We start from the raw sequence: 27,264 nt of genomic DNA, 5'->3' as shown, positions 1-27,264 counted from the left end.
AAACTAAAAATCACAAGCAGGGGGACAGAGCAAAAAAAAATGACAGAAACTTGCTGCAAATACTCATATATTTATATACATTTTAAACAAAACAAAGCACTTTTATGATTTATTTTCTCACAAAATCTGTTGCTCCATCAATGTTCAATTAAAAAAAACACATTTCTGCAGTCATACACTATTGTGAAAAGCACATTTTCTTAAGGTGTGCCTTTAGCCCCGTTGTACCCTGGCATGTGAAACAACAAATTTACTGAAACAGAAAGCTAGAAAGAATTGTTATCAGTGGAAAATTGCAGAGACAGTAAGTTGAGCTGTATGAGGCCATTTTATCTCTCAATGCACACTTCAATAAAGGTTTCAGAGAAAAACACTGTTATTTTACATTTGAATTGATATTTTACTATCATTTTATGGTTTTTGTTTGACAGCCATTTTACAATTTTTATTTATTGTTTTAGTGTACAACACTTATTTTACAGTATGGATTTTTCCTAGATTATTACCATCAAACACCTTCAGTAGAGTGTTAAAGCATGCTCAAGATTGTAAATTAACCATTTACTTTGGAAGACAACGTAAAAAGTCTGTAAAAATACTGTATAAAACTGAAATTTTAATAATTCAGTTTTTTGAAGAAATACAGTACAAATTTTAAATTAAATACACTTAAAATTCAAAATACTGTAATGATTAACAGTAGAACAGTTTCATCAAAATTTAATAAAAAGTTGAATGAAAAGTTCTCAGCTTACAAAACTGATACATCTACACGATTGTCACTGTTTCACACCACTATTGATTCTAAAACTTTTATTATTACGATGTAAATTTACTTCACAAATAGTTCATCAGAGCCTTATCTGAAAAACCTCTCAGTAAGACTGGAAAAACTGGAAGAAAGCTACTCTCTGAGAGAACAAAGGAAATCAACATTTGAACTCGCACTATCGAGATGAAAGTCTCTCCTCCGAATCATCATTCTTTACATCATTCTACATTTCTTCCCCTCATCCCCCACTCCTTCTCCCTCATGCTGAGATCACCCAAACTCACACAAGAATCTATAGTTGTGAATAATTATCATCGAGTATTATACATATTTAGTATCATTTGAAATGTCTCAGTGCGACTGGTCCTAGTGTCTCATTCCCAAATAAGTAAAACAAAAGGTTCAAAGTATTGCACAATATTTAGTTTCGTTTTTTATAAAGAACATTTCTACTGCCTCAAGTGCAGCCCAAAGTGCTGTACAAAGCTATTGATAAAACCAAAGAATACAAAACACAACAACATAAAATTAATATTTAGTTCTCTCCTGGGTCAGAGTCAAACGCCAAGCTATAAAAGTGCTTGTTCAAAGCCGTTTTAACCCTCTGATATTCTTCATTTGGTGTGACACCAGTGATCTTTGGGGGCTCCAGAGACCCCAGGCAACAACATGTAATTTTGTAACAGAATAATATATTTTTTTTAACAAATGTAATTTGACTCTGTTTATTAATGGTTTTACTCCATATATCTCTCTCTCGGTATAGCTTGATTTGAGACGGGGGAAAACATATAAGAAGATTTTTTTTTAAAAACACTAGATTTTTATCATTTTATGATGGTTGTGTATAGGCACTGCCAACACACATTTCAGTACAATCAACTTGTAAAAGTGCATGTACCATTATATGACCCCTTTAAAAAAAATTGTAGATCTAGAAAGGGTTGAGAGCCGTACAAAGTTTCATGCCATTACCTTTTCGCATGATTTGGGACCGCGGTACCTATTATGAGCAATTTCTGTACTCATGTCAGTGCAGTGACAAGAAATGCCATACTTGTCTTTTCAGTCTTTTTGATGTTCAGGTATGATGTTTTTTGTTGTTGTTGCATATACTAACATTTTAAAAAAGTCTCACGTGTGACGTGATGGTTGCGCCCTGTTCTTGAAACGTCCTGATAAAGACCTTGAACGTTCATGGGCTGCAGCACAAAGTCTCTCTAAACTGATAGAAGGCACTCACTCACATTTACAGCAGAATTCAAGACACAACAAAGGTAATGTTCCACCATATGTGTATATGAAAATCTTTTATTTGTTATAATTTTAAGAGTATTTGAAAACTTTAGGCAAGAAATAACCAGCCAAACCATTGTTTTATTCATGCACTGGTCAATTTTGAGATTTTGCTTCCAACCTTTCTTCTTTCAGACTAGTGGAAAGAAATCACCTAAAATACACTTTTAAGTGTTTATTTGATCACACTTTATGTATTTACATCTGTAGATTTCAATTTCAATTCCTTTAAATGCTGTGAGATTTGAGTCAGAAATCTCCACTTTAGCAGCTTTACATTCACCAAACTTACAGTTGTATTCCGTATTCGGAAGGGCTTTAAAAAGGGATTTGTATAAATATTATTTGCCATACATATATTTAAGTTTATTCCTTAAAATATGATGAAAATAATTTTTTTTCTGGCTGTTGACAGTATTTTCTTATTTATGGAATGATAAAAACAGATATTTAAAATCGCCTCTGTAAAAATATTTAACTGTCTTTTTTTGAACTTATTTTTTTTTTATTATTTTGAACCTAGCTTTATCCAATGTTCAGATGTCTGTTTTGGAATTTTATGCAAATTATTTTACTCAAATGTGGTTGTATTCTAATTTTAATACATTATAATTACTAGCCTACATTATAATAATAATAATTTTACAAACAGATCATTACGCAAAGTACACGATATCACTACTACAAAGTATGACATTACCAGTTTTTGGACAGTTTTTAAATAAGACAACCAGCCGTTTAAATGCGCCTGCAGAAATATACATTTGATTACATTTTGGAGAGCATATGCGATCATGTGCAGTGCAGTTGATTGTGGTTTGAGTTCAGATATCAGCGGTCATGAGCGAGCGAGCACTGTCTGTGAACCGTTCTCACTTTCAGTGCATGCGTTTGAACGCAAAACTCCGCAGGTTCTCTTTATTTTGACATTGTCTAATGATTAATATTGTCTAATAAAGATGATAACTTTTACTTGAGTAAATATTTCATCAAGTAGCCTATTTTTACTTTAGTACAGTTTTTGGATACTCAACCCACCTCCGTCTTTAAGCCGTCTTTATTTTAGAAAATGTATTGCCTGTATGAAATGAAATCGCATGTAGCTGTACCTACCTGTGGAATCGTTCACATGAATGATGCTGACATGCATACGCAGATGTCCAGTCCAACTGATGAGGAGATGAGCTGGCAAACAATAGCTACGATGCAGATTTGCTTTCAATTGACTGTATGTCTTCCACTTCACCCAATGCTCATGATGTTCTTTAATTCCCGCTCAAGGCGATTCAGTGCGTGCAGGGAACTGAACAAATCATTCAAACTGAATCGCGAACCAATTTACAGTTTTGCAAAATTGTCTTGAACGGAATTGACTCTACAGAGTGATTCATTAGTGAATGGGGCATCGCTCCAAAAGAGACAGCGCGCGCTTGGAATTAACTACACATTTCTTAACGTGTATGTATTGCATTAAAATAAAGTAACGAGAGTCTTTTTTCTTTTTTTATTATTAGAAATGTAGGCTACTCGAGTTAAAATAAAAGTACCCACATTTAAATCTACTCTTAAAAGTACAAATGTTCCCAAAAATGACTCGTGTAGTTCGTTATACCCACATCTGCTTAATAAAGTTTGAAATACGCTATAATTGCGGTAAAAAAAAAAAAAAAAAAAAAAGAAGATATGTCACATATATAAGTCTCAATATTACTTTCAGAAACAGGCTAATGTAAAATGCAGGTAAATAAAGCGAAATGTTTATAAAAGTTATAAAAACAGATAAACGTAGCTATTTTAGTTCCCCTCACTCCACAACAAATAGCCTGTACTTTAAATTTAACAGGCCTATTCAGAACAGAACAAGAAAGTCTAGTTGATTATACTAAATTTATGGCAGCAACTGAACATAAGTTTGAAGCTGAATCTGAACTTGTAATACTTCTTAAGACCTTATTGTAAAAGATCTGCCAATGAACTGATGAACCGCTCATCTCTAGCTGGAGCACAATGACATCTCAGGTCTCAAAGACGGTCCTGCGACTGCCGGCTGAGGACGTCCAGGCACTGAAAGAGGGAATTAACTTCAAGAAAAACCCAGAGGATGGCAAATGTTACATCATTTACAAAGTCAAAGACAAACTACGAGCGTGTAGAAACCAGTGCAAACACCAGGGTGGACTCTTCATTAAAGACATGGAGGACATGGATGGCAGGTGAGTGAACCTAAACTCATTTAAACAGAAATAATAAGAGATAATGAGAAGAAGAAGAACACATAAGAAGGAATTTGCTGGGGAAAAAGCAGGTGAAAGTCGGAGGACGTTTCTTTCCTAAGCTATTGGAACTTTATTTATTTATTTATTTATTTATTTGACAGGGACATTGCACAACAAATGTGTTGCACAGACCAGAGATAGCTGCAAGCTCATTTTCATCTGTAGTCCCTGATGGGAACTGTGAAATTAATTTTCTTTCGCCTGTACACCGTCAGTGTTGTGCAATAACTGGTGTGAAATAATTGTTTCATTGTGCAATAATTGTTTATGAAAGGATCATGTGACACTGAAGACTGCAGTAATGATGCTGAAAATCACAGGAATAAATTACATTTTGAAAATATACTAAAATAGAAAACAATTCTTTAAATTGTAAAAAATAATTAACAATTCAAATAAATGCAGCCTTGGTGAGCCCAAATGACGCACGTAATGTAAAATGCATTATTATTATTATTATTTAGCTGACAAACTGTCCCGTGTTGAGTTTGTGCATTCATGAGAGTTTTTCTGTTCATGTCTGAATTTCTTTGTTAATCTTCTAGTTTAGTTCGCCTCCGTTCTCTCCCTGTTTCTTTCTGTTACTGTTGTGTTCAGTTCTGTTCAGGTGTGTATTATTAGCCCTCTCTTGTTTTCTGTCTATTTAAACCCTGTTTCTTTCAGTTCACTGTCAGCTCTACGTCATGTTAAGTTGGTTGTTCTGTTCCTGTGATTCTTTTTTTGTGAAATAAAGACTGCTGCACTTAGATCCTGTTTCATCTCTGCTGCAACCAACACTGACACAAGCATAGTGCAGGATGATTTACAATTCAATACTGTAGAAGTATATAAGAGGAATCATTAGACTGTGCTTGTGTATTTACAGCACAGTGCGCTGCACTAAACACTACTGGAAACTTAACGTGGCCACCATGGAGTACGTCAACCCTCCAGACAGCTTCATGCAAGATGAACTCGGTAAAATCATTGTTATTTGAAACTGCTACTGGAGAAATGGAATCTTTCAATTCCACAAAAGGTTCTTTATAGTGGAAAAGGTCTTTTAGCTTTTTAGGAAAAGGTTCTTTTTAGAACTGTTCACTGAATGGTCCTTTAATGACATCGCTTTGAAAACCCCCTTTTGGAACCTTTATTTTTAAGAGTTTATAAACATTTGATATCATTTTAATTCCCACTAATAATTAAAAAAAACTAAATACTGATAGGTGTGTATATATATATGAAGAGTTCAGATGCAAAAGCCTCTAAGTGCCATCTGAAATTTTCTTCTAGAATGATCATTTTTATCAAGCTCGTATATTTAAGTTCAGTAGTTTCACTTAAATTACAATTAATAGGTCATTTTCATTGCTATTTAAGTGAAATTACTGAACTTAAATATACGAGCTTGATAAAAAATGATCATTCAAGAAGAAAATTTCAGATTCAGAGGCTTTTGCATCTGATCTTCATATATATATATATATATATATATACTGTATACACACACATATAAAATATACATAGATGTATATTATTTGTATATTTGTCGGAAGCAAATGTTCTAAGAACTTTTTTTTTTTGCGTTTCCATTATAAGTAATACAAACATTATTTCTGAAAGTTCTCTTTTTCTTGGTTATGCAAACATTAAAGAAACATTTTATAATTTTGCAAACATTATGGAGATTACACTTTTGAATGTTCTCTGAACGTTCTGAAACAAGTAGCAACATAGACAAACTATAAACATTTCCATAAACGATGTGTAAATTAAGGTTTTTGTGCTAGCATGTTCAGTACATTGTGAAAAACCAGATCACTCTGACTGGATGCTCTATTAGCCTTACTGGAAGAATGTTTGTTCATAACTTGCCAGAACGTTAGTCAAATTTTTGAGAAGGTTTCCTGTTAACTGGAACTGTTATCTTATTGCATTTGTTTTTTTTGTGTGCGTGTGTGTGTGTGTGTGTGTGTGTGTAGAGGCAGTGCTGTCAGACACTGACGGTAGTTTAGAGCTGGTGGAGTTGAATCCTCCAGACCCCTGGACCTCAGAGCCGAGAGAAGCACAAGAGCTACAGGCCGGAGAGATCACGGTAAATCACACTCATTAATGATCCGCGCTGGTCAGAACATTCAGTCTACCCGAGTCTAACCCTGCAACAGTCTAGGAATGTTATTTTATGGTTGCAAAAAATAAAAGAACTCAATATGCTAACGCGCTGACTGACACACAGCATAAGTGTGCACACAGAAAGCAGCGTCTCTCACCGTGCAATCGTGAGTTCAGTACTTGTTCACTCTTATTTCGCTTGAACGGTCAAACACACATGCAATTATGTCAAAATGTCCATCATGTGGAGTATTCATGTAAACACAGCCGGTTATGTCTCAAGTGAAAGTAAACATTTCGGATTTGAATCAGTATAATGAATCTGTGCGTTTGGCCTTAAAGTGACAGCAGCCTAATAAACCTGATGCTCTGTGTCATTAATGTGAATTTAAACAAAATAACTTACTGCTCTTGACTGCATAACTTTTCATTAGCTTCAATAAGAATACATTTATACTTAATTTATACAGTGAAGACTATGCAATATTTTGATTATCGTTAGCCTCATAGCATATTTGCCTAAGTCATATTTCAATGTTTTAAAAAAAACTCACCTAATGCTGTAAACATACAGAGAGCCCTATCAGCTGGTAGTATTAAGGTTAAAAATAACTCAAATTAAATATAATGCGTTTTTTTATTATAATAACAACTTTATTTAATGGTATAAGTAAAAATATAATAAATATGTAATATAGTACACATATTTAGCAAAATACTCTCTATAGCTCTTCTTTTCTAGCCAACGTGCCTATATTATGGTCATTAAATGGCTTTCCTGAGGTAAATGTTATGTGACATAATAGTTCTCCCGCTGTTTTACTGACCCCTTTCCGCGGATGAAAAACACTGATTGATCGATATCATGTATGAGGAATATACATTTCGGTAAGTTGTACTGTATCTTTCAACAGTGTTCGTGTTTATTTACTATTAGCTAGTAGAGATGATCGGTTCACGTCATATTTACAAGCGCCAAAACAGTAAATGTATTGTTTGAATTTCATAATAAAATTGACAGAATCTGAGAGCTGAATTTTTTTTAAATATATATCATAAGTAACCTGCTCTGTCTAGTCTGTCTCGGTCTGGATGGATGTGTGGCGTGAGAGTGTGAAAAGTGTCATTCGCGCGAGTCTCACGGTGAATGTGTGTGAGTTGGCTGCTCTGCATGTTAAATAAACCTATTTATTATTCAAGTCCCTGTTCACACATCCACAATTCAATAAACGTTCAATAAACATCTATTTATTCTGTAGCTTTTATTTGCCAAAAGATCAGTCAAAATGATCTTTCAAACTGAAGTTTGTGGTTAGGTTCTGTCTGGTTTATGTTCATTGTTTGACTTTGAATACTTTCACCTGTCTCCTCTTTAGTTTCCCCACGTGATTCATCTCGTTGGCCTTGTCAGCGGTGTCTTGTTAACTCCCCTGTTTGTCTTTGTATTTAAGCCTGTGTTTAGTTTTTGAGTTTGTTTAAATAAAACACTGCTGCAAATTAGATCCCGCATCCTTCCCTGCTTCAACCTGCAGTATTCTCATTTATAAAAAATTAAAATAAAAAGTAAATAAAATGCCAAAGGAAAAAAGTAGAGTAAATCACACTAATATGCAGCTGATAGCATTCACAATTTTGGGGTTTTGAAAGAAATGAATGTACTGTTATTCAGCTAGGGCGCATTAAATTGACAAAGTGTCAGTAAAGACATTTATAATGTTACAAAAATGTCTATGAACACTTCATATCAAAAATATGAAGGAGTAGGCTACAACTGTTTTCAACTGATGATAATCAGAAATGTTTCTTGAACAGCAAATCAGTAATGATGCTAAAAATTCAGCTTTGATCACAGGAATAAATTCCATTTTACAATTACAATAGAAAACAGCTATTTTAAATTGGAAGTGTTAGGGGTTAACAGTTTAGGACCCGAGGACCAGATGTTTGAAAAGAAGACCCGGAGTCAGAATTATAAAAAATTGAAGAAAAGTTTTACTGAAGATAGTTTGCAGTTTCATCAGCAGAAGTTCAGCTTCAAGACTCACACAGGGGTTCGTAGGCTTCCAGTTACAAAGATCACAGCAGTTATACCATTTCCAAGGTCTAAGCTACGTCATTGCTTACAGGCTGAATGATTCTTATTGGCCAAGAAATTGATAAACATAGTAATTTTCCACACATATACAGACAGACTGAAGCATATCTCCATAGATTATGCAGCTGACACTCGGACCCTGAAGTCAGGCACGTCGTGACCTTCCAGGTCGCAAATTTGGGTTGCTGGGTGCCAGCATGTCTCGAACAACAACTCAGTCAATCTCCAACAATGCCAGTGGTTCCTTAACCTGTAAGCAAGAAGACTAACACACACACCCGGCACACATCTTTTCCAAGGTTGGATTTGGCCAGGCTCTAACTATAAACAGGAGAGTCCTCTCAAAACATCAAGATAACAAGTTCTTTCTCTCAGAATAGGACACTTTAGTCTAAATGGAAAGTATAGGCTTTAACTGACAAATGGTACCTTAAACTATAGACTTAAGTGACCCCTATGTGTTTTAACATGTTGAAGACCTTTCTCAAACACAAAACCAGTCCCTATTTAATTTCTGGAAGCTGGGATAAATAGGCAAGCAATGTTACTGCATTCAAATATCAAATACTGACATTAAAGAATACATGAAAAGAACATTTCAGTAATCACACTGGTAACTTCTATAACAAAGTAAGATCTCCAGAGAAGTCATTCAACTCATTTGATATTTAGAAGGAAACATATTGATTAATACCTTGATTATAATCACTCATTACATATACATTGAAGCAGCAGTGGATTCCAATCCACTCCCTTCAGAAGTGAAGTTCACCGTGACAAACTGTTTTATCACAATGCTAGCAAGTTTTATCATGTTATTATTTAGCAATTTGGTAACATGTTTTAATATATTGCTAACATGAATTAGCATGATGCTAACATCATTGTTGACATGAAACACATTCAATCCATAAATACTCTCTGTGTGTGTTTGTTTCAGCTGACGTACATCACGCACGCGTGTATGGAGCTTAAAGCGGGGAACAAGACGATGATGTTTGACCCGTGGCTCACCGGACCAGCGTTTGCGAGAGGCTGGTGGCTCGTTCATGAACCTCCGTCTGATGCCATGGACAGACTCAGTCAGGCAGATCTCATTTACATCAGCCACATGCATTCAGATCACCTGAGGTTACAGTCTGATCAATCACAACACTTAAACTGCATATATTACATTCCTTATATTAAATTATATTATATTATGCAAAAAAAACCAAACATTTAAAATCTAACTTTGCATCTTTTTTCTATCAGCTACCCAACTTTGCGACGTCTTTCCAAAAAGCGTCCAGATATTCCCATTTATGTCGGAAACACTTCACGGCCGGTGTTTTGGTGAGACTGAACGACTTCATACACTTTTTGGGGGGGGGGGGGGGGGGGGGGGGGGGCATTGATGGTTCCAAGAAGAATCTTTGACATCAATGGAATCTTTCCATTCCACAAAAAGTTCTTTAATGGTGGAAAATGGTGATTTTAAGAACTATTCACTGAAAGGTTCTTTTATGGCAAAAGACCCCTTTTCGAATCTTTATTTTTAAGAGTCATTTTAATTGCAGCTAATACTTTTGAAGCATCAATTTTCGTCAGCTAAACCCCTTTGAACTAAAAAAAAATCTTTTAGTAGCATCTGACATTTTAAGTTACTATTTCTATAATTTAACAGCACATTTGCATACTTCTACTAGTTTCTTTGTGTTTTGGTTCTGAGTTCCCTGTGCTTATTAGTTTCCATAGTTCCTAATTTACGCACCTGTTCTGCTTTCTGTTGATTATTAGTCTGGGCATTTAACCCTTCGGTTCATTCAGCTCTTGAGAGTTCGGTCTCGTTTATGTTTATTGTCTGTGGCAGCTTTTCCGGTCTCCTCTGTTTTTCCTGAAGATTTGTAATTAAAGATTATTGTAGTCCTGCGCTTCATTGCAGCCACTCACCTGTGACAAAAATGTTTTAGATTTTTATGATTTAACTCTTATTATAATACATAAGACAAAATATATTACTTCTATAACTTTTTACACTTGTATTTTTTGAAGTACTTTCACTGCAGTAATCTGCTGAGATTCTACTTTATAAAGAGACCAAAGCATTGATGAATTACAACCATTTATTGGGATAGTTCACCCAAAAATGAAAATTCTGTCATTAATAACTCACCCTCAAGACTTTCGTTCATCTTCGAAACACAAATGAAGATCTTTTTGATGAAATCTGAGAGCTTTCTGTCCCTCCACTAACTACCAGTTTCAAGCCCCAGAAAGATAATAAAGACATAATTAAAGTAATTCATGTGACTCCAGTGGTTTAACCTCAATTTTATGAAGCGACGCAAGTGCTTTGTTTGCATAAAACATAATTTACCACTTTATTTACAATATATTAATGTTTAACATCCACCCTCACGTTTACACAACATGCATACATCGTGGTGCTCTCATGAACCCGCGTTGGAGATTCATATTTTGTAAATAAAGTGTTAAATAGGTTTTTTTTGCACAAACAAAGCACTATCCCTTTAAGAACCGATAGTACTTTTAACGTCTATGTTCAAAAAGGGGGGTGACAGTTCAGAGGTTTTCAATTTGACATTTTTATGATTTAACTAATAATTTTGGCAACACTTTAGATTAGGATCCAATTCTCACTATGAACTAGTTGCTTATTAGCGTGCACATTATATTGGCTGTTTATTAGTACTTATAAAGCACATATTATATGCCCATTCTGAATGACCATATTCTACATCCCTTAATCCACCCAATACCTAAAGTTAACAACTACCGGCAGTAATTAGGCGTTTATTGAGGCAAAAGTCGTAGTTAATAGTTAGTTAATAGTGAGAATTGGACCCTAAACTAAAGTGTGACCTTAGTTTTTAATCAACTCTGCTGATCCAGAGACCATCTGACTTTCAGATAAACAGTTTGTGTTTTGTTGCAGGTATCTGGAGAAAAGTGGAGTGAATTTAACAAACATTAACGTGGTGCCGTTCGGTGTGTGGCAGAATGTAAGTGATACGGTGGGTTTTTTTTCCCTTTTGCTCTTTTTCACGTGGTCTACTTTTTTTTTATCTCGGCTTTTGAATCATTTGAAAGGTCGATGATCACCTGAGATTTATGATTCTGATGGACGGAGTTCATCCTGAAATGGACACCTGCTTGATCGTGGAGTATAAAGGTATTTTGCTGCTTTTTCAGACTGATTTTTCCTGTTTATCCCTGTAAAGCTGCTTTGAAACAATTGTTATTGTATAAAGCAGTGGTTCTCAACTCCAATCCTAGTGACCCACTGCTCTGCACATTTTGTATGTCTCTCTTATCTGACACACTCAGTTCAGTTCATGGAGTCTCTCCTAATGAGCTGATGATCTGGTTCAGGTGTGTTAAATAAGGGAGACATACAAAATGTGCAGAGCAGTGGGTCACGAGGACTGGAGTTGAGAAACACTGGTATAAAGCACTATATGAATAAAGGTGACTTGACTTGATGTGACCTTTATATGTTCTTCCTCTGTTTGAGGAAGGACTAAGAGCTTATATGTTACTAATTATCGAAAAATAAGTAACAAATGAATTAACTATTAGAATAAGATGACAAACAGAGCGAGGTCATAGAAAGAGTTTCGGTTGCATTCTTCTCCCTTTATCTATACCATGTGATGTAAAGTACACACAGGTCACATGAAGTTAACATACACAATAACTGTCGTTAGGGGAAAGTTCAAGTGTAGATAAACCACCAGCACTTTCTTCCGTTCAAGGGTGTGAAAGTGTCACCCTCCATAAATATGTAAAGATAATACAGTAAGATAATGTTGAAATTGTTTCATGTAAATAAAAATGATGAATCACCAACAAAAAGATTATCTTCAACAGATAGTTTTTCTCCTCAATGAAGCGGCTAAAGCCACTCAGAAATGCACAACATTGCTAATAGGTTGGATAAACTAAAAAAAAAAAAAACACCTTCCAAGGTCACATGATCCTGAATACGGTGGACTGCACCAGACCAAACAATGGACGTCTTCCTCACGGTGTTGACGTGATGATGAGCGACTTCGCTGGCGGCGCCTCCGGTTTCCCCATGACCTTCCACGGCGGAAAGTACACTGGTGAGTTACACACCAAAGTCCCTTTAAGGCGAGTCATTTCACTCGGCGGCCATCTTTGAAACGCTATTTCAGTCATGCAAGTACAGCTCCTATCTCTCTTTGGGGAAACATTAACTTTTCCAAATTACAAATACATTTTATATTTGAAATCACCAATTCAATCTGACAACATCTGTCTCATGCCATTTTGTTTCTAAACGCTCAAATCATGACAAAAAATGCATATTTTAAGTGGAGTGGCTTCTCTCCACTAGACCAGCCAATGCTTGCACATGTGCAATCATAAGCACGCTTCTCAAAACACTGACCGTTTTTATAGCAACTGGAGCTTTCTAACGGCAACTGCAGTGATGCGATGACTTTCCAATCCAATCCAATCCAACTTTATTTGTAAAGCACATTTAAAACAACCAAGGTTGACCAAAGTGCTGGACATTGACATGATTTCGGACAGATTATAAACTCATGAGTAACAAAAAAACAAACATTTAAAACAAGAGAATAACTACAGTAGAAAATAAAAATCAAGCAGGTTTAAAGGCCAATGAATAAAAATGAGTTTTAAGTCGTGATTTAAAAATGTGAAGGCTGGGGGCCAATCTGACACGCAAAGGCAAATCATTCCACAGCCTTAGGGCCACAACTGAAAATGCTTGATCTCCCCTATTTTTGAGCCGCGTTCTAGGGACAAAAAAAGAGTAGCTGGTCAGCAGACCTTAATGATCTCAGAGGAGCGTGCGGCTTCAGTAGTTCAGAGATATAAGCTGGGGCTTGACCATAAAGTAGGGTGACCATACGTCCTGTTTAACCAGGACATATCTGGCCAGGATTTCGAGATCACCCAAAATGCCCGGGATTCGGCATTTGCTTTCTACAGTCACCATTCATTATGTTTACATTATTTGACACTGACACGTACGTGCCAGCTTTGCAGGTCATGCATTCTGTTCACACGGATCCCGATCGAGACGAAAACACAGGAATTTTCTTAGCAATGCTAAAACGCACATCAACCGATCACTTGTTTAGCGTTCATGTAAACACTACATTCAATTTCACCAATCGGAATTAATTCAGTACTACTGAATCAAAAGGTGTGCATGTAAACAAAATGAATGGCGACGAGAAAGCAAAAGCCGTATCCCGGATATTTTGGGCAATCTCAAAATCCCGGCCGGACATGTCCTGGAATATGGTCACCCTACCATAAAGAGATTTAAAAACAAACAACAGAATCTTAAAATGTATTCTAAAGCAAACCGGTAGCCAATGAAGGGAAGCAAGAACAGGCGTAATGTGATCTCGTTTTCGAGTTCCGGTCAGGAGTCGAGCGGCAGCATTTTGAACCATTTGTAATCTGGAGAGGGATGCCTGGTTAGTACCTACATATAAAGCATTACAATAATCCAGGCGAGTTGTGATAAAAGCATGTATAACCCTCTCAAAATCAGTGAAAGATAAAAATGGCTTCAGTTTGGTAAGCAGCCTGAGTTGAAAGAAACTAGCTTTTACAACGTAATTTATCTGCTTCTCTAGTTGAAAATCACTATCCATCTTAACACCAAGGTTAGTTACCATGGCCTTGATATAGGGTGTCAGGGGACCCAGGTGCAACTGGGAGGCACCAGTAGAACTGCTGGGTCTAAATATCATGATTTCGGTTTTACTTTCATTAAAATGTAAAACGTTTAAAGCCATCCAGGCTTTGATGTCATAAAAACAATCTAATAGTTGTGGTGGATTTTTAATTAATAAAATAGTAAACTGTATATCAAACTAATATTAACTCTAACATCTAACCTTACTTCCCTTTTTAGGCCTAATAAAACTAATACTTTGAAACGCAATGTACTAAAATGTTCTGCCCTGTGTTTTTGAATGTTGTATGTGGTGTTGCCATATCCCTTTGACTTTGGTTGTGTGTGTGTAAAAATAACAAATATGGGAAATTAAACTAGGTAAGAACCTTGTGATTAACAATGAAGTAATCATTAAAACAAAGTTTGCTTTGCCTAGTAACAGAAGGGTTTGCATATGAAGAACCAATCAAATTCATATCATTTTGCCATATCTCCCTATTCTATAAAAACTGTTGTATTTGTGTTAGCTGGTGGGATTCTCAATGGAATTTGTCTGAGATCCTCCGGCCTTGCTTCTTCTTGGGAGATGCTCTGGAGAACTGCTCTGAGATCCCCCAGCCGTGATTAAAGCATTTAATGAACATTTGCTGAAGTCTGCTTGTCACTAGTTAGGGGAACAAGTATTAGCACCCACCCAACGTCGATGTGTAGACGCGCTAGAGTATAAATATTATAGGACGTAGTTAGGTCTAGGGAAAAATCTATCACATAGTCTTTTTAGGGAATTATCACCCTTACTTTTTATAGGCAAGTAAATCTGTGAATTATCTGCATAAAAATGGAAACTGACGTTATGCTTCTTTAAGATGGATCCCAAGGGGAAGCAAATAAAAGGAGAAGAGAATCGGCCCCAAAATAGAGCCCTGAGGAACTCCACATGTCAGTGGTGCTGCGGGTGAAGTATAGTCACCAAAACCAACTTTGAACACTCTCTCTGAAAAATATGATCTAAACCATTCTAGTGCAGTGCCTTTAATCCCCACGCTGTGCTCGAGACGAGAGATAAGAACACTGTGGTCGACAGTATCGAATGCTGCTGTGAGATCTAAAAGCATAAGGATTGCAGAAACTCCAGAGTCTGTTGAGATTAAAAGATCATTTTTAATCAAGACTTTACCAATTGGCAATTGGCTATTTTAATTGAGAAGTATTTAGAAGAATATTACCATATTGTTCGTTGCACTTTCTCTCATTTATAGTAATGAATGCGCCATCTTTGTATATCTAAAGTCTTCAAAAATGTGCTTTCGGCAACTCTGCATTCTAATTCAAATTTTCTGACTTTGACAGAAAGCTGGAAGGCGGATTTCATCAAGAATGAGAGGAAGAAACTGCTAAACTATAAGACTCAGTTGGTAAAATCCCTGCAGCCCAAGATCTACTGCCCGTTCGCTGGATACTTCACTGAAGCTCATCCTTCTGACAGGTGGATATTAACGCATCTCTCGTCACAAAACCTTCTAGATAGCTACTGTATGCAAGAATGCATTTGCACTTTTAATGAAAACATCATTAGTCAACACGAAACAACATTCACAAGCTATTTTATGCATGTAGTGTGATGTCTGACATTAATACTTGAATACTCATTAAATTGATCAAAACTAAAAGTGAAGATGTTTATTATAGAGATTTATTTCAAAAACATTAAAAATATATGAATTATTCCGGTAGTGTATATAACAGTCATCAAAGTGTATTATGAAGTAACACTCGAACATGATTAACAGGTACATAAAGGAGACGAATATCAAGAACAGCCCAGCAGACCTGAACGAATCAGTAAGGAAGAGCTGTCCAAACACCTTAACCTGGACACCTTTACCTGGTTCTGTCCTGGATCTGGCCCTCGCGCTAAATGACACATCTAAAAGGTATCATGGCTTTATTAGCATTAGCATGTAACTTTCCCATGCCTTTATTAGCATGTAACGTTCCTATGGCTTAATTAGCATTAGCATGTAGCCTTCCCATGGCTTTATTAGCATTAGCATTTAACCATCCCATGACTTTATTAGCATGTAGAATTCCCATGGCTTTATTAGCATTAACATGTAACGTTTCCATGACTTTATTACCATGTAGTATTCCCATGGCTTTTTTTAACATTAGCATGTAGTGTTCTTTGCATTAACATGTAGCATTCCCATGGCTTAATTAGTATTAGCATGTAACGTCCCCATGGCTTTAATAGCCATAGCCTGTAGCGTTCCCATGTCTTTATTAGCATTAGCATGTAGCATTCCCATGACTTTATTAGCATGTAGCATTCCCATGGCTTTATTAGTATTAACATGTAATGTCTCCATGGCTTTATTAGCATTAGCATGTAGCGTTCTCATGGCTTTGTTAGCAATAACATGTAGCGTCCCATGATTTGTCAGCATTAGCATGTAACATTCTCATGGCTTTATTAGCATTAGCATGTAACGTTCCTATGACTTTGACATTAGCATGTAGCGTTCTTTTCATTAGCATGTAGCATTCTCATGGCTTTATTAGCATTAGCATGTAGCGTTCTTGTAGCTTTATTAGCATGTAGCATTCCCATAGCTGCATTAGCGTGTAGAGTTCTTGTGGCTTTATTAGCATTAGCATGTAACGTTCCTGTGGCTTTATTAGCATTAGCATTTAGCATATGAACATGTAAACGTAGCTTCAGTGCATTATCAGCGGTTCTCAACTGGTTTTGCAAAAAATTCCTTATAAATCATTGAGGCATGTGTAATGCTTGTTTCTTTTTTACTCTCTTCTCGTTCTTCATGTTTTCTTAATTCTGTAATAATTTGATGTTTGAGATGTTTAATTATTAGTTTTTTTTCTAATAAGAGCAAACACTGAAATGTATTAAAATTAACGAATATGACAGTGTTATTTTAGTATCATATATTATCATAGTTTAATAGTTTAGTAATAATTTAGTTTTAAATTTTTTTCATTATTATAGTCATTTTGTTGTGTGCTTTGGTGGTTTTTATTAGTTTTTTGTAACAATTGCTTTGTCAACTAGCTAAAGTATAACTTTTTTTATATTTTACTTTAGTTCATGTTCCCTTTCGAGAGGTCTCTCGTATTGCGTAAGGCTAGCTTACGCTATGGGAAAACCTCCTTTTCTCGAGAATATTGAAGCAAACTTTTTAAAATGCAATGCAGCTGCACAGCGAGCACAACTGAGCGCGAGAGCCCGGCTGTTAAGAGCTTCTCCGAGTGCTACACGGAGGCGCAAAAAGCATCACAGGCGATGCACCACTTCCTTCCAAAGCATTCCAGCGTCAGCGCCGCCGGTCACCCAGCCCCACCCAGCGGTTGAAGTCCGACGCCGCTCCCGCTTTGCTAGGCGCGCTCCGTTCCCAAGATTGCATTTCCCAAGATTCCCAAGATTGCGTTGGACCCCGAACCTCGTAAGCCGTCCTAGCCACAGGAAGAAAGAGAGTATTCGAGTCCCGCCGAGGCCGGACCGATCTCTCAAAAACCCCTCAGACATTCCCCAGTTCCCTCTCAGGCGGCTGGAAATGTAAAATCCACAGCAAACAAGTCTGCCGTGAAGCACGCTCGCCTGTAAACAAACGCCGTTTTTACGGCGACACAAATAAAACAAGAAAAGAGCTCTTTTCTCCATGTGTCATATGTAGGTCATGTGCCCGCTATAAAGTTTGCACACCTGCACACAAGCACTGTCCCCACAGTTACCAATTCGCCATCACAGACTGCGAATTTAACAAATGTAGAAGGTGTGCCCACCAAAAGGTCTGCACCTCCACACACAAACACTGTGCATACAGACTCAAGCCCCCCGCCAGCTCACGCTGCCAATGTAGTTCAGGTGCCCATTATGATGTGCGCGCCCCTACACATAAACACTTCCAACATGGTGTCATCTTTTTCCCCTATCAGGGAAAAGAAGTTAATAAATTTAGACTGTGTGCCCGCTGCTGTGAACGCACCACTACATGTGAAAACTGTTCCTGTGGGGTTAGTTTCCACCCAAGTTAGTTTCCACCCAACATAATATAGATGCTATAGAGGGCTCCCTGAGGCGCGCACCCCTGTGCATGACCCCCAGCCCCGACCCGGGTCCTGTATTCATCCAACCCCTAGCTATGAGGGCCGAAGCCTGGGAGGCTATCCCCGAAATATCGAAATGGGTGTTGAACATAATAAAACGAGGTTACTCGCTCCAGTTTGCTCGCAGATCTCCGCGCTTTTGAGCCAAGGTCGAGACAACGGTCGAAGAGGGCGTGGCCCACGTTCTCCGTACCGAAGTGTCAAAACTGTTGAAAAAGGGGGCTGTCGAAACAGTTCCTATGTCACAGAGCGAGTCAGGCTTTCACAGCCGCTACTTCCTCGTTCCCAAAAAGGATGGTGGTGTCAGACCCATCCTAGATCTCAGACACCTGAACAAAGCGCTTATGATGCATCCGTTCAAGATGTTGACAACCAAACAAATTCTCGCGCATATTCGCCCGGGAGATTGGTTTTTCTCAGTGGATCTGAAGGACGCCTATTTTCATATCCAAATAGCGCCCCATCACAGACCATTCCTGAGGTTCGCATTCGAAGGACAGGCTTATCAGTACACAGTACTACCATTCGGTCTCTCTCTAGCGCCCCGTACCTTCACGAAGTGTTCCATACAGCAGCGCTCGTCCCCCTGAGACAGTGGGGAGTGCGAATGTTAAACTACCTCGACAATTGGCTCATCATAGCCCAATCGGAGGAGCTATTAACAACTCACAGAGCCTGGCTCCTCAACCACTTAGAATGCCTGGGCCTCAGGATCAATTTCTCCAAAAGCACACTATCCCCCAGCCGGAATATCTCCTTCCTGGGTATAGAAATAGACTCTGTGCGCTTTCTTTTCAGTGCCTGGCAACATCTTTCAGGGCGGGCGCTTGCGTTCCCCTCAAGAAATTCCAGAAGATGCTGGGTCTCATGGCTTTGGCCTCACCAGTACTCCAACTAGGGCTGCTGCGAATGCGTCCTCTTCAGCGCTGGCTAAAACCACGTGTCCCAGCTCACGCGTGGCAATCTGGTCACTTACAAATCAGAGCGAGTCAGGGCTGCATCAGAGCCCTGACCCCCTGGAAAGCGACCGACTGGTATCGGCCTGGCGTGAGATTGGGTGTGATCTTGAGGAGAAAAACAATCTCGACAGATGCCTCCAGCTTAAGCTGGGGAGCCCTTTACGAGGGCAGGCCCATCTCTGGTCTGTGGTCAGACCCAGAGAAACGCCTACACATAAACTGTCTAGAGATGAAGGCAGTAGCCTTAGCCTTAAGAGCCTTTCTCCCATACTTAAAAGACCACCACGTCCTGGTCCGGAAGGACAACAGGGCAGTGGTGTCGTACATAAACCGCCAGGGTGGTCTCAGGGCACACAACCTGCACAGCATGGCCGAGAATCTCTTTCTCTGGTCCCAGCACAACCTGCGCTCGCTGAGGGCGGCGCATGTGCCAGGCGTTTTGAACCAGGGTGCGGATATGCTATCCAGACGCAATGTTCTCCCAGGGGAATGGTCTCTTCACCCATGAACGGTTCAGCTGCTGTGGGATGTCTTCGGCAGGGCGGAGGTCGACCTCTTCGCCTTAGAAGACAACGCTCACTGCCAAATATTTTTTAGAAAGAACAGGGACGCGCTCACCCGCGACTGGCCGAGCAGCCCTCTGTACGCATTCCCTCCTGTCACGATGCTACCACAGGTCATCGAAAGGATCAGGGAGTGCAGATGTGCAGTGCTGTTAATAGCCCCCCTCTGGAGAACCCAGTTTTGGTACCCAGAACTGTTACAGCTGCTGGAAACAACCCCATGGCTGATTCCGCTGAGGAAAGACCTCCTCACACAGGCGAATGGAACAATTTCGCACCCCCGTCCCGATTTATTGGCCCTCCACGCATGGCCCCTCAACGGGTACCCGGGTATCTCCTGGATAAGGTGCTGAAAACCATTTCGGAAGCGAGAGCCCCCTCAACAAGGCACCTGTATGCTCAGAAATGGGCAGTGTTTTCTGGCTGGTGCGCTTCACAAAACGTAGACCCTCATTCATGTGAAGTACCGAGTGTGCTCGCATTTTTACAAGAGCTACTGGACGCGGGTCGCACCCCCTCCACGCTCAAAGTCTATGTGGCGGCCATAACAGCGTTTCACGCTACGATAGCTGACAAACCGCTGGGAAGAAACGACCTCATTAGTGCATTTTCTCAAGGGCGCTAGGAGGTTAAACCCTCCGTGCCCCCCATCTGTGCCTATCTGGGACCTCTCCAAAATCCTGGAACCCATGAAGGGTCCCCCATTCGAGCCGCTTCGTTCAGTGGACCTGAAGTCGCTCTCGCTCAAAACTGCTTTTCTGCTGGCACTTGCTTCAGTCAAGCGAGTGGGTGATCTACAAGCCCTATCTATGAGCGCTTCCTGCCTGGAATTTGGGCCAAATGATTCCAAGGTCATTCTTAAACCGAGGCACGGTTATTCCCTAAAGTGCTCTCCACTCTGTTGTAAGAAATTGTAGTCTGCCTCGACCCAGATTCCACTCCAAACTATATTTTAGAATGAGCTCATCCCCAAAATGGCTTAATTATCATAGAGATGAAAGAAAGTCAAGTTATATTGTTTCTTCACCATTTGGGTTGATCACATCCTGAACAAATGGTAGTCAATTGTAGAATGGGAATGGGTGTGGGACACAGAGAACCTTCTCAGACAATGGGGTGTCACAACTTCATTAACATACAGACCACAGCTGTTGCAACAAGAGCAACTTCATTTACATTAAGAAGAGGATAAAAGGTTTAAGATTTGAATGTTCTGGGTTCATTCTGACGCCGGTGAACTCAAGGTGCTTTGTGTGCCTTGCCACTGCTATGCTGTAATAAACTTCATTTTTGAGAACTTCGACGTCCACATCATTTTTTCTTACATTGGCGAGCCACCCAGCGAGGAATTTCCAACAAAAAAGTGGGGAATGGTTAGAAAAAACTGTTTTCTGTTAGGGAACCCCCTCGTTTAAAAAAATGTTAAGGACAGAAGAGAATTTGGTTTATTCAGTATTAGCAGGAGGAGTTGTATTGGAATTGTTGTTTCTAAAGTAATTGAAACAAAGTGCTTAAGTGTAAAGTTTCTAAAGTAACTGAAACTTGGTGTCCGTCTGTTATAATTCTGTTAAGATTCTAAAGTAATTGAATCAACCCGAAGTAGTGTGGTGGCAGAGTTATATTAGATTGGTTGTTTCTAAAGTAACTGAAACAAATGTGTACGTTTCTAAACGATTGTGAAGTTGTAATAATTCTGAGGAAATTCTAAAGTAATTGAATAGACCCGACGCAGTGTGGTCACAGGATTATTTCACAGCTATTGTGTGTTATAGTGTAGACTAGTGAGTCGGACGCGCCGTGACTCTGTGAAGTTTAAAACAAGAACCCGAAGCAGTGTGGTTTTGCCCGACGTACAGTGGTAGTGTTTTAAATTTGAGAAATATTGTTTAAGCCCGAAGTACTGTGGCTAAGTAAGTTGTTTTAAGAAAATAACATAAAACCCGACGTAGTGTGGTTTTGTCCAAGTACTGTGACAGTGTTACATAAAAAAAAAAAAAACTTGTTCTTGTTTTGTGTAGTGAAATTTAAGGTCCAAAGGACTGTGACTCTGATTAAGTTTAGAAGTTCTTAGAACTAACAATAGTATGCTTAGATCTTCTGTGGAAACATTGTTCAATGATTTGGAAGAAGCGAAGACGGCTTGTCAGTTCATGATAAAGAATGGCACAACTCAGAAAAATACAAGTAAGGCATTGTTAGGGGTCACATTGTGTAACCCAGTTCCAAAATGCCATATTTACAGGAAGACAGGACTGAGGGTTGGGAACAAGATTCTCAGTCATTCAGTAGCCAATACTCTGACTGTAGAGTCAGATTTCCCATGGCACCAGTCCATGCTACTACGACTATGCGTGCTAGTGAAGGAAGGGAAGAACCAATGACTTCTACCATAGTCCTAGGATTTGAACTGAACTAGAAACTGTGATCAACAATATTGGTAAATTTGATCCTGCCAAACAAGATCCATTAGATTTTCTGAAAAACTTGTAGGAATATGCTGAAGTTTACAATTTAACAGATGGTGATGCATGCGTTTTGTTAAGAATGTGCCTGCCTGACACTTTGTCTGGAGCCTTAACTCAGAAAGTAAAGGACAGAAAGGCTAATAAGTCAGAGAGGAAAAAGGCACTGCTTGAAGTCTTAGGTGTGATGTCAGTTAATTGGGATAAAATATCTGAGATGCACATGAGGAAAGGGGAGCATCCAGCAGCATTTTCAGAACGATTATTGGAGATGTTTAAAACTTTCAGTGGCAATCCTGATATTACTAAGAATGATGTCAGTTTCAAGTCTGCCTTGATTAACAAATGTGACCGTGCTACTGTGCTAGGATCAGGGGATCGCTTCAGTCGTTTAAACCTGGAGCACCTAGGCGAGACACGGCAATATATAGCCTCTGACCACGCCCATACTGGCGGGCTCTGACGCGCCAGGGCGCCAAGCGTCCTGATTGGGTCTCGCGTCAAAGCCGCCTCGCCATAAGTTCGTGCAGTTGCCGCAGCACAGCCAATGACCGCTCTCGCGCTCAGTTGTGCTCGCTGTGCAGCTGCACTGCGTTTTAAAACTGCACTGCGTTTGCTTCAATATTCTCGAGAAAAGGAGGTTTTCCCATAGCGTAAGCTAGCCTGACGCAATACTCGTTCCCTCATCTCAGGGAACTGAGGTTACGTCAGTAACCAAGTAGTTTCTTTTATTTGATGTAACAAAAATATTTTTTAGGCTTTTAGTTTTAGTTAACCATAATAACCAAGCATGATTGAATAATTATGCATTTTATAAATGCATATTCAACAGTAGTGTGTAATCTGTTAACTATTTATTTGTAAACATATTGACTATAGTTTTTTTTACCTTTTTTACGTTTATTGTTTATAGTTTTTGAGCATGCATCTGTTTAATTTTGATTTGAGAATTATGTTGTTATGATCATATTCATATGAATGAGTGAATTAGCATGTAGCATGAGTCTCTGTGATTATGTCTGCCTGTTTTTCATTTTCTTTTCTGGTTTTAATATCATAACCATAGGAGTGCCATCACTGAACCGCCCAGCGGTACAAAGATCTATAAGGACAGTTGGGACTTTGACTTGTATGTGGATGAACTGAATGCTTCCATTTCAGCTGAAATCTTTAAATACAAACGCTGGATCCAGTACTATTATAACTGGGCAGGATTTAAAGGCTACAATCTGGTCATTCGGGTAAATAATGTTTTTTTATAGCTAAACGGCAGGTGGATCTCACACATACACAAACAAACCCGCACACACATGAGTTAAACTCTAACACTGAGTGTTTTCCCATCAGGTCATAGAGACAGATGATGATTTCAAACCCCTGCAAAGAGGTTACGACTATCTAGTGGACTTTCTGGACCTTTCTTTCCCAGACACGCGCCCGGAGAGAGATCACGCGTACGAGGAGGTGACCTGACTCGAGTCCTGTAGCACAGACTACATGTGTTGGATGAGATATGCACATGAATTTAATACATGAAACGTGTGTGTTTAGATCAAGAACAGAGTGGGCGTGATGAGACACGTGGTTTTGAACGGGCTGCTATGGGACGACCTGTACATCGGCTTCAATAACAGAATGAGTCGAGATCCTGATGTTTACCACCACAAGTAAAACAATCATCACAACATGAAAAGGAAAAATACATAAGGGCGTATAAGTGATGTGTCAATTGGAATTATCATGTTTGGGATTTTATGCATTTACCATTTGCATTTACATGCTACCCTAAAGCACTCTTAGGGAAAAGGTTCAGTGAGGTTCTATATAGAACTCTAGTGTTTTTGACTCAATTTTAATGGCAAAAATAAGTCTTAAATTATTGCATTATAATTATAATGTTCAACAGGGTTTTTTTTTTTTTTTTTTTTTCAATTAACTAAAACTAAATCCATAAAATGATCCCATAATGCCATAATGGAACCCCTAAAAGGTTCTATATATGAAGTGCCTGACGGAGTTTTCTTCTAAGAGTGTATGAAGATTTTAACGTAAAAAAAACAAAACATTATATTGTATAAAAAAAATAATTCTTCAATACTTCAATTTAAACTCTAATTTTCATTTATGACATTTATATTTTATTTCAGATTTATTTTAATTAATGAAAAAAAAATTACGTTTCAGTGTTAACACTAGATTGTTTTATTTATTAACATGAGATAACTACATTAGTTAACATGAACTAAGAATGAACAATAGCATTTATCAATCAGTTCATGTTAATCTCAATATTTACTACAATATTTTTAGATCAAAACTTGTATCTGTTAACATTAGTTAACATGAACATTTTAACCAACATTAACAAATGTTACTAAATGCTGTTATTGTTAGTTTAATTTATGTTAGTTTTGTTAGTTTATGTTAGTTAATGCATTAACTAATGTTAACAAATGAAAGCTTATTTTAAAGTGTTACCATTTTAGTTTAAAGGATAATTCCGGTATTTAGCACTTTGAGTCTCTTTTCTGGTTTGTTCTGGATGAACTAGAGTGGTGGACACAGACATGTTGACGATGGGTCCTGTCTAGACTTTTTGACTGGTTTAGAATCGCCTTTGACCGCTTCAGAGTGGCTGGCTACGGCATGCACGAACATGTCCTTAAAACAACCCTTAAAGGTATAGTGGAGGATTTTCCCGAATTTTAGAAAAGAACCGCCCTCTCCATGCACATGCGCAACACTCTACCTGCTCCCGAGAGGGAACGCCTATTAAACGTGTGCACGAGAGAGCATGCACGAGCCTAGTTCTCCTGGTGCACGCTCTGTTTACAAGTTGCTGTTGGTGCGTGACTTGTGCCAGGGCTAGCATCGCTAATCATAGCTTACATTAACTTTTACTAGCAGTGATTTTAAATGGATTTCTCCAAATAGCATGCCAAACTTTACCTATCGAGTAGAAACTTCGCGACTGAGGCATCAGTGGGAAGCCCAACCTGTGCTTTTAGCGCACGCCAGCGTGTGAAATATTCTCCCAAAAACACTCTGGTCTTGTTTCTTTCTTCAGAGGCCTTTCTCTTCTTCTTGTCATACAATTCGTTGACACTTTTTCTCTTGCGACCCACTGACATTTTGAAAAAACCCGGTGAGAACGGCGAGCTTCAATGAATGGCTGAAACCGTAGCTCACCACACACATATACACCTGAAAGTGCGCATGCGCAGAAAGCGAAAACTACCTAGGGACGAGCACGTACGACGGCCTTACGTAAACATATCACCAGAATGATTGACAACTAAGAGGACCAATAGTCTTGATGATCCACCCGGAAAAAGAAAATCCTCCGCTATACCTTTAACGTTCGTTTTCAAAACTGTGCAACTCACCGAGTGGTTAGTGGTGTTCGTTGATGATTAAAAACGAATATATCGGCACAATGTATGATTTCAATCCGTGTTATTTGCTGTAGTGGAACTATTTTTTCAGACACCTCACAACTGCGTATAAACTTCCGCTCGATATTTGAGTCTGAAGCGCAGTAATATCAACCAGCAATGAGTCCTCCAACAGAAATCAATGGGATTTTACAAAATGCCAAATAAAACACGACAGAAACTGTATTTCGCTACGCTACTTGTTTTGGAACATCAACGAACACCACTAACCACTCGGTGAGTTGCACAGTTTTGAAAACGAACGTTAAGGGTTGTTTTAAGGACATGTTCGTGCATGCCCGTAGCCAGCCACTCTGAAGCGGTCAAAGGCAATTCTAAACCAGTCAAAATGTCGAGACAGGACCCATCGTCAACATGTCTGTGTCCACCACTCTAGTTCATCCAGAACAAACCAGAAAAGAGACTCAAAGTGCTAAATACCGGAATTATCCTTAAAGTTAACAATAACAACGCGTACGACCACTTTGCTAACATGATGACAAAAACATTTCAGATCAGAGAAATACAAGCATTGGCATTCATGACAATTAATAGCATTTGTTTTTCGCCGGCAGGTTCTGGAATCATTTCCAGACGGAGCTGCCACTATCAGGGCCAGATTGGGATCATTTCCTTCAAGCTGCCAGTGAAACGGACGTGCCAGATGAGAGCAGTAACGCCTGTGTGCTGTCTTAATTTGTTTGATTTGAATTACAAGGATATCCGCATGTCCTCACAATGTAGGGGGCGTGGCCTGAAACCTGAATACACACTATTATATCCATAGACATCATATAGATAGACGCCCTATTGACAGCTACTGCCTACTGGCGCGGTACAGCCGTGGGGCCGCCATCTTAGACCGGTCACAAGCTCCACTCAGTGTAATATGTATAGCAGGTGCAATGAGCTGTCAGCGCATTTAATTAATCATACCTCACTGAATACCGAACTGATTTTCACGCAGGTTTTTTTTCTGCAAAGGTTATTCATGTAGCTATGATACAGGACACATGGTTCGGCGTATTTTAATATATTTTAAAATGTGTGTGTGTATTACACTGCTTCCCGATATCACGTGCACAAACACAAAAAACCTATATTTATATATATATAAAACAGTTATGTCCGGTCGAACAATGTATGAATTAACTTCAGATTGGATTGTGTTGGTAATGGGCAATTACCTAGCGCTAAAAGTAAGTTTCGTGCCTCTAACAAGTGCTTTCGAACTTTCTGATCTGAATGGTGTGTGTAAAACACTTGAGTTGAGGGAGGGAGAAAACACTTGGGGGAGAATTCTCTCAGTGTCTAGAACGCAACTGAATGCCTTTTCAATCCTCTCAATACTTGAAAAACCACAGGAAACTACTTTTAAACACGAAATTACTTGATTTACAGTGGGTCTATTTGCACGTCTATAAACGTTACCTGAGGTAATTTCCCCGGACCTTTTTACAGAAGGTAAAAGTCGCCTTAATTTTTACTGACATTGTCCGTAA

The 27,264-nt window shown here is 38.7% G+C and overlaps 2 protein-coding genes across 4 annotated transcripts in view; one reads left to right on the top strand and one right to left on the bottom strand.

The window, feature by feature from the left end:
- The window catches only part of LOC311289364 (uncharacterized protein), a 38,862-nt gene extending 35,552 nt beyond the window's left edge, over window positions 1-3,310 (bottom strand). Inside the window, exon 1 of the mRNA XM_084407316.1 lies at window positions 3,182-3,310. Within this exon, the coding sequence (XP_084263442.1) occupies window positions 3,182-3,218 (37 nt within the window). The 5' untranslated portion in view covers window positions 3,219-3,310. The remainder of the gene's footprint in view (window positions 1-3,181) is intronic.
- Window positions 1-26,846, top strand: part of cmah (cytidine monophospho-N-acetylneuraminic acid hydroxylase) — a 49,944-nt gene extending 23,098 nt beyond the window's left edge. The window contains exons 1-15 of one of the 3 annotated variants that reach the window (XM_084407305.1): window positions 1,977-2,049; window positions 4,066-4,281; window positions 5,210-5,301; window positions 6,306-6,418; window positions 9,471-9,661; window positions 9,785-9,865; window positions 11,469-11,535; window positions 11,624-11,705; window positions 12,502-12,639; window positions 15,570-15,705; window positions 16,010-16,153; window positions 23,395-23,569; window positions 23,676-23,792; window positions 23,880-23,995; window positions 26,338-26,846. In XM_084407305.1, coding sequence (XP_084263431.1) covers window positions 4,076-4,281; window positions 5,210-5,301; window positions 6,306-6,418; window positions 9,471-9,661; window positions 9,785-9,865; window positions 11,469-11,535; window positions 11,624-11,705; window positions 12,502-12,639; window positions 15,570-15,705; window positions 16,010-16,153; window positions 23,395-23,569; window positions 23,676-23,792; window positions 23,880-23,995; window positions 26,338-26,458 — 1,779 coding nt within the window. In that variant the 5' untranslated portion in view covers window positions 1,977-2,049; window positions 4,066-4,075 and the 3' untranslated portion in view covers window positions 26,459-26,846. Of the gene's footprint in view, window positions 1-1,976; window positions 2,050-4,065; window positions 4,282-5,209; window positions 5,302-6,305; window positions 6,419-9,470; window positions 9,662-9,784; window positions 9,866-11,468; window positions 11,536-11,623; window positions 11,706-12,501; window positions 12,640-15,569; window positions 15,706-16,009; window positions 16,154-23,394; window positions 23,570-23,675; window positions 23,793-23,879; window positions 23,996-26,337 lie in introns of those variants that run through there. The other 2 variants (XM_084407306.1, XM_084407307.1) reach the window with 2 other exon arrangements.
- The last annotated feature ends 418 nt before the right edge of the window (window positions 26,847-27,264 follow it).

The sequence above is a fragment of the Rutilus rutilus genome (assembly GCF_951802725.1).
Source record: "Rutilus rutilus genome assembly, chromosome: 4".
Taxonomy (NCBI): Eukaryota; Metazoa; Chordata; class Actinopteri; order Cypriniformes; family Leuciscidae; genus Rutilus; species Rutilus rutilus.
The sequence above is the reverse complement of the archived record's forward strand: the minus strand, read 5'-3'. Positions and strand labels throughout refer to the sequence as shown.